At 41.0% G+C, this 13,306-nt stretch overlaps 1 protein-coding gene across 4 annotated transcripts in view; it reads right to left on the bottom strand.

Moving 5' to 3' along the window:
* Positions 1–13,306, bottom strand: part of LOC140195535 (disco-interacting protein 2 homolog C) — a 653,338-nt gene that overhangs the window by 95,058 nt on the left and 544,974 nt on the right. For all 4 annotated transcript variants that reach the window (XM_072254007.1, XM_072254008.1, XM_072254010.1 and 1 more), the window contains one exon: positions 5,976–6,085. In XM_072254007.1, coding sequence (XP_072110108.1) covers positions 5,976–6,085 — 110 coding nt within the window. The remainder of the gene's footprint in view (positions 1–5,975; positions 6,086–13,306) is intronic.

The raw sequence follows: 13,306 nt of genomic DNA, 5'->3' as shown, positions 1-13,306 counted from the left end.
TGCAAACAAAAATACTGCGATCTTTCTCCAGTGGCGTCTTGATGTGAATTAATTTGGCGGAGAGCTTGGGGAATGATAGGGGAAAAAAATCCTGCCTCAAAGATCTTGAGGATTGTTATGATTAAATTAAAATAAATTTTTAGAATGTTACCTGGGTTTCAGCACCTAAGTTACAGAGAAAGGTTGATCAAGTTGGGTCTTTATTCTTCGGAGCGTAGAAGGTTGAGGGGGGACTTGATAGAGATATTTAAAATTATGAGGGGGATAGATAGAGTTGACATGGATAGGCTTTTTCCATTGAGAGTGGGGGAGATTCAAACAAGAGGACATGAGTTGAGAGTTAGGAGGTAAAAGTTTAGGGGTAACATGAGAGCGAATTTCTTTACTCAGAGAGTGGTAGCTGTGTGGAATGAGCTTCCAGCAGAAGTGGTAGAGGCAGGTTTGATATTGTCAGTTAAAGTTAAATTGGACAGCTATATGGACAGGAAAGGAATGGAGGGTTATGGGCTGAGTGCAGGTCGGTGGGACTGGGTGAGAGTAAGAGTTCGGCACGGACTAGAAGGGCCGAGATGGCCTGTTTCCATGCTGTAATTGTTATATGGTTATAAACACACTTCTAATTATTAATCATGCCAGGACCCATGCTTGAAATATAAAACAACAGTCAAAAACAAAATCTCTTAATTCTCTAACCCTGATCATGAATCCAGCCCAGTGATGAGTAATGAAAGTCACATGTTCATGGCAATGACAAAGTCATCTGAGAATTCACATCTAATCTACAGAGTGCAATATGTAAGTGCCTTTGGCTAAAGTGGACCTGGTGCCGTTACAGTGATGAATAGAACTGTCATGTCTCTGTCACTGCCTGCTCTCACGCTCCAGGGTACATTTCAAGGGCTGTGGTAAACATTATTAAGCAGAGCCACAGGGGTTGGTGTTGGGACTGCTTCTTTCCATGACCTGGATGATGGAATTGATGGCTTTGTGGCCAGATTTGTGGATGATGCAAAGATGGGTGGAGAAGCAGGTAGTGTTGAGAAAGCAGCGAGTCTGCCAAATGACTTAGACAGACTAGGAGAATGGGCAAAGAAGTGGCAGTTGGAATAGAGTGTAGGGAAGTGTATGGTCATGCACATTGTAGAAGGAAATGGGGAGAAAATTCAGAAATCAGAGGTGAAAAGGGACTTGAGTCCTTGTGGAGGATTAACTTGCAGGTTGAGTCAGTGGTAAGGAAGGCAAATGCAATGTTAGCATTCATTTCAAGAGGACTTAAATCTAAGAGCAATGATGTAATGTTGAGGCTTTATTAGGCATTGGTCAGGCTGCACTTGGGCCCTATATTTAAGAAAACGTGTGTTGGCATTGGAGAGAGTCCAGAGGAGGTTCAGGAAAATGAACCTAGGAATGAAAGGGTTAATGTTTGAGGAGCATTTAATGGTTCTGGGCCTGTACTCTCTGGATTGGGGGGAGGGGGGAGGTCTCATTAAAATCTATCAAATATTGAAAGGCTTAGAGTGCTTGTGGAGAGGACGTTTCTTATGGTAGGGGAGTCCAGGACCAGAGGAAATAGCCTCAGAATAGAAGGATGTCCCTTTAGAACAGAGATGAAAAGGACTTTTTTTTTAAAGCCAGAGGGTGACAAATCTGTGGAATTCATTGCCACAGACAGCTGTCAAAGCCAAGTTATTGGGTGTATTTAAAGTGGAGGTTGATAGGTTCTTGATTAGTAAGGGCATTAAAGTTTATGGGCAAAAGGCAGAAGAATGGGTCTGAGAAAGATAATAGATCAGCCATGATGGAATGGCAGAGCAGACTTAATGGACCAAGTGGCCAATTTCTGCACCGATGGCATATGATCCTATTGGCTAATGGCTCCTGCTATCACTCTACACACAATTTCTTGGAGTAGCAGGGTACTTAATGCAAAATGATAATAATTTGGTGTGTTTGTGAAGTATAAAATTAAGGAGATGCTTATGCCTTGGTGCTCAAAGATCAATATGCCCAAGACTAAAGTTAATTTAAAAAGATTCTGTCAGATAAAGGACTTAAAAGTAGCAAATTCAGGTATGTTCACTGTTCAAATTTTCACACAGCTATACCCAAAAGCCTTAAATCTTTTTGCATTAAAACAATGTAACTCAAGAAAATGCCATTGTCCAGCTAATGAGTGTAGAAAACAACACGAATTTCAAAAAAATGGCACTTTTTATGAATTACATAAAAATTAAGGTCTCAAAAGACCACAAGATATAGGAACAGAATTGGGCCATTTGGCCCATCAAGTCTGCTCCATCATTCCATCATTATCCCTTTCAACCTTTCCTGCCTTCTCCCCATAACAGTGATGCCTTTTCTCAGGAAAGTTTATTTTGCAAATAGTGCCTAAAAAGCTCAAAATTAATTGCAATGTTTAAATAAGTAATGTTTTGCATTTTTATAAATTAAAAGAATCATCTAATTTGTCATCATCTGTGTCTTAGCTATTGTCTGGGAAAAAGTCACGGACACAAGCTTCCACCCAGTGATCATAGTCCTACAGATTATACACGTTAAGGTAATTTTACGTGCTCAAGTATTCTGTGCTAGAATTAAATGAAGGATCTTTCCTCATGAGCATTCAGAGATAGTGGCAACTATTTGTGTTTGGTTAATATCTTCTATAAGTGGTATACACTGGCTCAAACCCAAGGACACATTGTGATATTAAACCGCCCCTTAATCTGACTGTTCTGTATCTAACTCACAGCAGAATGCCAAATTAGCACCAAATGATGATGACAGCCATGCTCACTCAAAACTAGAATGGTTTTACCAAAATATATTATAAGCAAGTCAGCAGTGACTTTCAGTTCACCAGTCTGGCCTGGATTGGGTGCAAAATCACAGATATGAAAGGCTACTTGCTCATCAACTGGAACATTTAGCAGACAGCAAAGAATTTACATGTACAAACTAATAAAAAGGATTTTGTATATATGTGATAACATATTATAATTTTTTGTATTTGTACTACTTTCCTTGACATTCAAGAATGTTTGCAAACTGTTCCATTACAGACTAAAAAAAACCCACTGACATAAATATAAGAACATAGCTTTTGCAGTTAAAAATTTGAAATTGCCCAAACTCCAAAGTAGCAATGAACGTTAATTCATAGCTATATAAAGAATGCAAAAAATATATAGATTTTTTTTCCACAGTATCTTGATGCAAGAACAATGTCACGATCCAACCATTTAGCTGATCTGGAGAAATTACAATGTGTTTTTAATGACACTTCCTGCAGACATTCCAAATGACATAAGATGCTTTGCTGTTATTTTTTTTAAGCTCGTTTGATTAATGGAGTCTGTGACATTATTCCATCTTCATGTGATCTCATTCTGTAGGCTGTTGTAACAGTTTGCCCAAAAATATATTTCTCCCGCAAACCCCGCTCTTACCAAAGGAGACAGCTGACGCTTGCCACGGTATAAATACATCATCATAGTCTTTAAAATGAGCATTGAATGTAAATATGTACAGGGCTATTCAACTACCGTTGCATCCCAACTGATCCGCATCTTAGGTTCACCTGTGTAAACCACAAACTTTACAGCAGAAGTCACTGGTTAGATATCAGGACCAGGAACCACAATTACAATTCTTCAAAACTGAGGGATGCAGAGGGCAACTTTTACGGATGAAAACAGCTCAGCACAGAACAAGGATGAACACTGAGACGTTCCTGGGCTGTGTGTGGTTTCAATCCACACCAGGTGACAAATTGATCAACCAAACAGTTGGAGCAACATTGCATTTCGTGACATCTGAAATAAGCATTCATACCGTTTTAAAAATAGAGGAAAACAGTTATATGTTACAGATGCACTAACGAGTACCTTTGCACAAACAGTAAAAATATGACAACAGAACATCAAGGAAATACAGTGTTTACAATGTTATCAGCAAGGCTTCTACACAGACCTGTGTGCTTGACATACAAATCCTACTTTTGCCTATATGAAAAGATTAGTTTGAAACAAAACAATAATTGCTTGTGAACTTTTAAGCCTACAATAATTATTGACAAGTTTTTAGGATTGGTACACTTCATTAAAAATTGCTTTGGCAACTTTATCAAATAACTTTATCAATTTGATATCTTAAATAATTCAAAAATAATTTATATTTCCTATATGCGTCTTATGTGTACCGCCATCTTAAACAAAGTTTACAGTAATGACTGTGTTATGGATTAGTATGGCAATGCTGTAACATAGCAGGAGTTGACTATTCAGTCCCTCAACCCTACTTTGCCATTCAATATGATCGTGGCTGATCCTGTATCTCAATACTATACTTCAGCTCTCTTCCCATATCCCTTGATAGCTAGCAAGGGAAAATTCACCACATGATATAATATTTTATTCAGCAGATTATCATGGTCACAGTCTCAATGTCTGGGTCAGTAATAGACTTATTAGTACTTAATAGCCCAAATCAAACATCTCCTGAGGCAAATTTTTTTTATTACAGAGTGCTTGGACTATTAACAAATTGTTAGGATTTCCCTCTGCCCCAGTTGGTCTGAATAATAATTTGGAGAGATATATTTAAAAATTATAACTGAATTTATAACTTAAGTCTTATAATCTATTAAAAATATGCTTGGACTCTTCCAATTTTGTGTTTTATATTTTTCGCTCTTTTTTGTTCTTTGTACGATGCGGCTTTTTTGCGCATGGGGGAGAGGAGGTCTTTGAACGTGTCCCATGATTTTCTTTGTTTCGTGGCTATCTACGAGGAAGACAAATCTCAGGGTTGTATACTATGTACATATTCATATAATAAATGTACTTTGAATCCTTGATTTTTTAAATATGGATTAATTTTACTCTCTATTTTTAACTTTTATTTCATTAACTTTAAAGGTGTCTATGTGGACAAAACAATCAGAAATCCGGGCACAATCTCATCTCCTGTGTAGCTTGTGACCTGTCTGATTTTGGTTTGATCGTGACAATCCCAAAAATATCTTCCACAGAATCATGGTGAATACAAATAAGGACATCATTCCAACTGGACTCATTTCTTAATAAATGCTACTTCTATTATAAGAAAGCAAACAACCACAATAAAAGGCAGTGGAAATAACATCATCTGATGATAAATGGCAATGAAAGTACCTCAAAATGTGATTTTAATTCAAGTGGCTCATCAAACAAGTAAACAAAAAATAAATCACAATGATGTGAAAAAAGCAAATCCCATTTAGTTATACTTCAAAGAGGCTGATGAATGATACAAAATGGTACACAGTAATTCATGTAAACACAATTTAAAACATGCTCAATATATTTTACTTAGCTACTCAAATCCATGTCAGGGCATATAATCTGGAAATAAAGTACAGGAGATAGTATACATAAATATTTTCTGCCCTTCCATTTCATCCAGCATCATTAGCTCCCAAACCAGGTTTGGGATAATGATCTTATGGATTATCTTCATTTGTCACACATACATCGAATGTGTTTTTTTTTGTGTCAAATCAAATCAGTGAGGATTGTGCTGGGAAGCCTGCAAATAGTAAAACCCAATCATATATTAAGGCTGCAGCAACTTCCCTCTGGAAAATAATCCTGAGAGACTGTGTGAGGAGACACATCGACTTGGCAGAGTCTCTCTCTGAGACAGCCGAGGCCAGGCAGACAACTTATTAATTAGTTCCATGCCACATTCTACTGCTCTACTGTGGAAAAGATCCAGGCCAAATATGCTCAGCCACCTATTCGCTCCAGATAATTGCCCTTGAATGGACAGAAGTACCAAAGTTACCCAGCTTCAGTATTTATTGTTTACTCAGCTCATTTCAAACGTCATTCTTAATTTGAGATGGGAATGAGATGTGCAATATAAAAGCAGGTGAGTTTTCATTTAGACAAAGACTCATGAGACAGGAGACAAAAGCTTCTCTTTTATCTTACCTTCACCCCTGCCAGCATTCCTGTTGTAGATACACTAAAATCAAGGTAGGCCAAAGTGTCGGGGTTTGAGGGTTTGTAAATTTGGGAAGGCCGTCTCTTTGGCAAATCATCTGAAAGGAAATTAATGCATTTAAGGATATGAATGAACCTTTACTTAGATGCAGACTATGGGTAAACTTATCACCAAGCTTTTGAACATTTGAAAATGCCAAATTTATGTTAATTTTTTTTTGAGCATTATGAAAATCATGCTCTCTGAAACACAATAGACTGCCTTGTTAATCCTGTACATGGTAACGTGTACATCTTGAGTCACATCACCAAAGCCAATCAAGAGAAAGCTGCTGGCATCAGGCAGGAGCCACACAGCCTGAACAGCCACACGGCCGGTTTCTACAACAGCTTCTAACCTGAAAACACTTAACATTACCTCGGACTCCGTTCCTGCTTCTTTCCCTCAACTAGCAGTAACGCCATTATATTGTGTTTATTTTGTCGCGTTAAGTCATGTATAATTGAAGCTTGTCACGCTTGCAGCATACTGTGATCCTGCTACAAAAAGCTCATTTCCATGGCATGCACACCCTGTGTAAACATGCACACAACAATGAACTTGAATTCATCTATGGCATTAACAGAAACACAAAAACATTACTGAAGTAACAGAAGTAGGCCATTCAACACAAATATGGCTAATTCTCTAATATCAACACTATATTGTGACTACCATAAGAGGATCAAAATCAGGCCATTTGGCCCATCATGTCTGCTGTGCCATTTAATCAAGGCTGATCCATTCTCCCTCTCAGCCCCAATCTTTTGCCTTCTCCCTGTATCTTTTCATGCCCTGACTAATCTGCTTTAAGTGTACCCAATAATTTGTTCTCTACTGCCTCCATGGCAACGAATTCCACCAACTACCCTCCATGACCAACTGCTGACTCTTGCATCCAAAACCTATCTACCTCCTTCTTAAATATATTCACTAGGATGGCCTCCTCCATCTTCTGGGGCAAGGAATTCTACAGGTTTAACATCATCTCAGTGAGGAAATTTCACCTCATCTCATTCCTAAATGACTCATCCATAAAACTGTGACTCTTCATTCTAAACACACATCCTGCAGAAATAGTCTCCTTGCATCGAGTCTGTTTAACCCTGTCAGGATGACATATTTGTCAAAGAATTCTTCTCTCAACCTTCTAACCTATTCAAAAACTAGTCAACTGATTGTTTCTCATGTAATAGTCCTGCATCCTCCAGGAGTCATTCAGTTGAATCTTTGCTATGAGAATTATATCTTTTCTTCACCAAGGGAACCAAAATTGCTCATGATATTCCAGTGTGGTCTCACCGAGGCCATATATATCTGCAGCATGACTCCCCTATATCAAAATCTCGTGCAATATAGACCAAACCTATCATTTGCCTTCTTAACTTTTTGTTGCAGTTCAAACTTGCATAGGGAAGTTCAAACTCAGAGGCATTTTTAAAAGTACACAATGACAAGTAGTTTTACGTTAGCAGGAAGATCAGTTGCCAGAAAATAAAATTTAATGTAGTTATTAAAAGAGCCAAAAGGGGGATAAGTCACTACATTAAAAAAAGTACAGTTTGAAAGGGTTGCAGAAGCAGATTAGAAAGGTGGCCTTCAAATGAGATATGGCATAGCTGAGCTGTGATTACGAGACTAATATTCTAAGGTCTGGACCACTGATCTGTGAACACAACTTCAAATCTGGCTGGAGGAGCTTCAAATTCATTCAACACATTCAAATAATTAAAATTCAAGGATTTGTAAAGGTGACCACAAAACTATCATTGGGTCAATGTGCTTCACCACTTCTCTTCAGGGAAGGAAGTCTATTGGACAAACCTCGATAAAAACATGATAAGGAAATATTTGAAGGGACAGTGGAGTGAAACTAATGGGATAAACATTTCACAGAAGTCATAGAGTTAGATCTTGGAAACAGTCCCCTCAGACTAAATCACTCATACTAACCAAGGTGCCTACCACAGCTAGCCTCATGACCCGAAGTTGGGCCCATACACCTCTAAACATTTCCTATCCATCCAAATGTCTTTTGAATGTTATCATTGCACTTGCCTCTACCACTATCTCAGGCAGCGTTCTGCATAAACCCACCACTCTCTATCTGAACACATGCTCCTCGGGTCCCCTTTCAATCTTCCCTCTCCGACCTTAAACCTACCTCTTCAGTCTTAGACTTGCCTACTTTGAGAAATTGACCCTGACAGTCCACCCTACCTATGTCCCTCATTTTATTGACCTCCGTAAGGCCACCCCTCAGCCCCATTTTCTCTTGGAGAACAGTCCCAGCCAACATAGTCTCTCCTTATAGCGCAAGCCTTCCAGCTTCAGAAACACCCTGTAACATTTCTTTCCTTAGCTCAGTCACAGCTTTTCTACAGCATGGCGACCAGAACTGCACACAATACTCCAAGTAAGGTCTGAATGTATTGTGTAGAGGTAACACGAAGTCACAACTCTTTTGTTCACCCCCACAATTGCTTTGGGCAAGCTTGCCCAAAGCCGTTTTCACCACCCTATCTACCTGTTTTACCACTTTCAGAGAACTATGTACTTGTAACCCTTGACAACACTCCCCAAGGCCCTACCAATTACAATGTGTATCCCATAATGCTTTGCTTCACCATTATGAGATAAATTCCATTTGCCATTTCTTTGCCCGGTTATCCAGGTGTTGGAAATCCTGTTGTAACCGTAGACAACCTTCACCACCGTCACTAAAGCATCAAGTTTGGTGACATCCTTAAACTTATTAATCATGCCACCTACATTCTCATCCAAGTGGCTAATGGATATGACCCATGAAGCACTGATCCCTGCAGCGCTTTACTGGTCGCAGGCCTTCAGTCTGAAAAATTACCCTCTACTACTATCTTCTGACCCCTACAGCAAGACAACCGATGATTTAAAAGTATTTTTTATTTTAGAGATACACTGCAGAACAGGCCCTTCTGGCCAGCTGAGCGGCACCACCCGGCAGTCCACCAATTTCAGCCCAGCCGAACCACCGGACAATTCACAATCAACCTACTAACCGGAATGTCTTTGGACATGGGAGGAAGCTGGAGCACCCAGAGGAAACCCAAGCACACACAGGAAGAACACACAAACTTACTTACTTTGTCACCTTTTCACAAACAATCTGACAAAGGGTCTCGGCCCGAAACGTCGACTGTACCTCTTCCTATAGATGCTGCCTGGCCTGCTGCGTTCCACCAGCATTTTGTGTGTGTTGACATTTGTCACACAGATACTGCCTGGCCTGCTGAGTTCCTCCAGCGTTTAGTGTGTATTTCTCTGCATTTCCAGCATCTGCAGAATCTCTTTCGTTCATCACATTTGACAGACATGATTTCCGATACACAAAACCATGCTGACTCTCCTTAATCAGCCCTCACCTTTTCAAATTCAAGGAAACCATGTCTTGCAGTTACTGGAGTTCTTTCCAGTAACTTCAAAATCAGAATCAGGTTTATTATCACCAGCATTTGACATGAAATTTAACTTAGCAGCAGCAGTTCAAAGCAATGCATAATCTAGCAGAGAGAAAAAAATAATTATAAATAAAATTTAAAAAACAGTAATAATAAATGAACAAGTAAATCAATTACGTATATTGAATAGATTTAAAAAAAACATGCAAAAACAGAGACACAGTATATTTTAAAAAAAGTGAGGTAGTGTCCAAAGATTCAATGTCCATTTAAGAATCAGATGGCAGAGGGGAAGAAGCTGTTCCTAAATCGCTGAGTGTCTGCCTTCAGGCTCCTGTATCTCCTTCCTGATGGTAACAGTGAGAAAAGGGCATGCCCTGGGTGCTGGAGGTCCTTAATAATAAATGCTGTCTTCCTGAGACACAACACCCTGAAGATGTCCTGGGTACTTTGTAGGCTAGTACCCAAGATGCAGCTGACTAGATTTACAACCTTCTGCAGCTTCTTTCGGTCCTGTGCAGTAGCCCCTCCATACCAGACAGTGACGCAGCCTGTCAGAATGCTCTCCACGGCACAACTATAGAAATTTCTGAGTGTATTTGTTGACATGCCAAATCTCTTCAACCTCCTAATAAAGTATAACTGCTGTCTTGCCTTCTTTATGACTACTTCGATATGTTGGGACCAGGTTAGATCCTCAGAGATCTGGACACCCAGGAACTTAAAGCTGCTCACTCTCTCCACTTCTGATCCCTCTATGAGGATTGGTATGTGTTCCTTCGTCTTGCCCTTCCTGAAGTCCACGATCAGCTCTTTCATCTTACTGACGTTGAGTGCCAGGTTATTACTGCGGCACCACTCCACAGGTTGGCTTATCTCACTCCTGTACACCCACTTGTCACCACCTGCGATTCTACCAATAATGGTTGTATCGTCAGCAAATTTATAGATAGTATTTGAGCTATGCCTAGCCACACAGTCATGTGTATACAGAGAGTAGAGCATTGGGCTAAGCACACACCCCTGAGGTGCGCCAGTGTTGATAGTCAGCAAGGAGGACGTGTTATCACCAATCTGCACAGGTTGTAGTTAGGAAGTTGAGGATCCAATTGCAGAAGGAGGTACAGAGGCCCAGGTTCTGCAAATTATCAATCAGGATTGTGGGAATGATGGTATTAAATGCTGAGCTATAGTCGATGAACAGCATCCTGACATAGGTGTTTGTGTTCTCCAGGTGGTCTAAAAACGTGTAATGAGCCATTGAGATTGCGCCTGCCGTTGACCTACTGTGGTATTAGGCAAATTGCAATGGGTACAGTTCCTTGCTGAGGCAGGAGTTCGATCTAGTCATGACCGAAACATTTCATCACTGTCCAGATAGAGAAGTTTTGCTGCCATTCATGCTATGGAGTTTCGCTTTGCAGGAGAAATGTCTTAGTTGCCATGCATCTGATGCCGCCTCCAACCTTGTTTGAAATTCTCTCTTCGCCCTTGAAATAGCCCTCCGCAAATCCTACCTGGTTAGCTGGTACAGGCCTGGAGTGCCAGACTCGAATGCCACAGACCCAGCCTTCAGCAGACGATGCACCTCCTGGTTCATCCACATCTTTTGGTTTGGGAACATACAGCAAGTCTTTGTGGGCACACACTCATCCACACAGGTCAGTAACAACCGCAGCATACTTGTCCAGGTTCGAAGATGAATCCCTGAATACAGTCCAGTGCACCGATTCAAAGCAGTCCTGTAGGCGCTCCTGTGCTTCCCCTGTCCAAACCTTCTTGGTCCTCACTGCTGGTGCTGCAGTCTTCAGTCTTTGCCTATACTCAGGGAGCGGATGTACAGCCAGGTGATCAGACTTCCCAAAGTGAGGGCATGGAATAGCATGGTACGCATTCTTGATGGTGGTCGGTGTGTTGTTTCCTCTGGTATTGCAAGTGATCTGTTGATGGTAGTTGCTTAGTGATTTTTTCAGACTGGCCTGGTTAAAATATCCCAAAACGATGGTAAAGGCGTTAGGGTGTGCTATTTTGTGCATGTTGATCCCATTGCTCAGATCATCTAAAGCCTGACTGACATTGGCCTGAGGTGAAATGTAAACTGCTACCAAAATGACCACAGAGAATTCCCATGGTAGGTAAAAAGGACGGCACTTAACTGCTAGATATTCCAGGTCTGGTGAGCAGAATTGGGACAGCATTGATACATTTGCGCACCAAGAAGAGTTGATCATGAGGCATACTCCTCCACCTCTGCTTTTGAGAGACTCTATAGATCTATCGTGACGGTGTGGAGTAAACCCGCCGATCTGGATCGCTGCATCCAGTAAGAAAGGGGTTAACCAGGATTCCATGAAACAAAGGACACATGTGGTCCTAATGTCCCTCTGATTCAGCACTCTAGCTCGGAGATTATCAATCTTATTCACCAGAGACTGCACGTTCACCAGCAAGATAGTCGGTACAGGGAGTTTAAAACGCTGTTTCCTTAAACGCACTTGTAATCCTGATCTACACCCGCGCTTCCTCTGAGGTGCCCTATTTGGGCACTTCCTACCATAATTGGTGTTCTCTCCGTCGGTTTTGAGCGGCGATAGTTGTTTAAGCGCATTAAGACATCTTTGTTGACTGTACTGACCTTGCAAGCAGTTGTGCTTTCCAGCCGAAAAGGGAATATTTAATCGTATCCATTGAGAGTATTGCTGCTGCTCGAGTCGCGCCTAGGCCCCCCAGAATTTCCCCACCACTGGTGAAATAAAAAGTTGTATGATGTTGTGAACTGGAAACCAGTTTCACATCAGCATACTTACACCTAATATTAAATAAATTGGGTGTCGGGGTGGAGAGACATCCCTACCAATGGAGGTGTAAGGTGCTCTTTCCTTCTGCTAGCCTGCAAGTCACCCTTGGGCAAGGTGCAGCACCTGCTTAGCCTCCTCCCCCCCCCCACCCGAACAGGATCTCGTGAAGACATGGAAGCAGGTGGTGGAGGGTCGTATGAGCAGCTGGCGCATATCGCAAATCCTGGTTATGCGACCACTCTGGAAGAATTCATAACGGCTGGGGTCACCCGTTTTGTAAAGACGCTGTGCAGAAGAAGGCAATGGCACACCACTTCTGTGGAAAAATTTGCCTAGAAAATCCTTGATCACGTAAAGATGTACATCATACGATATGGCACATAACAAAGAATGATTAAATTAATGACTAATTAACATAAAATGACTATGTCTCCTATGGATTGGCTGTGGGGTGGCACAGTAGCACAGTGGTTAGCCCAATGCTTTTCAGTACCGGTGACCCGGGTTCAATTCCCGCTGCAGTCTGTAAGGAGCATGTACCTTTTCCCTGTGACTGTATGGGTTTCCTCTGCGTGCTCCAGTTTCCTTTTCAGACCCTGGATGCACTGTTTGGTCAGTTAATTGGTCATTGTAAATATTGTCCTGTGATTAGGCTGGGATTAAATTGGGGGATTGCTGGGCAGCACGTCTCAAAGAACCAGAAGGGCCTATTCCGTGTTGTATCTCAATAAATAAATTAGGAAAAATGTAACTCCTTGTGATGCTTGCCTAACAGGTTAGTCAGCTTTGAAATTTCTCTTGCACGTAAGTAAACTCTGACCCGTTGTTATTTTATTACCTTAATTCAGGGGTTCCCAGCCTTGTTTTTATGCCATGGACCCCTATCATTAAGCGAGGGGACCGTGGACACTAGGTTGGGAACCCCAGCCTTAATTGAAACAAGTGAGAATAATTTCAAAATTAAAACTTTGTTGTACAATTATGAAAACCCCATCCCAGTGTGGTGCTGAATGTATCAGTATGGTACTGTTTTAACCCTGTTTT

This window comes from Mobula birostris, chromosome 3 (assembly GCF_030028105.1).
Source record: "Mobula birostris isolate sMobBir1 chromosome 3, sMobBir1.hap1, whole genome shotgun sequence".
In the NCBI taxonomy this organism is placed as follows: Eukaryota; Metazoa; Chordata; class Chondrichthyes; order Myliobatiformes; family Myliobatidae; genus Mobula; species Mobula birostris.
This window is presented reverse-complemented; position numbering and strand designations above follow the sequence as displayed.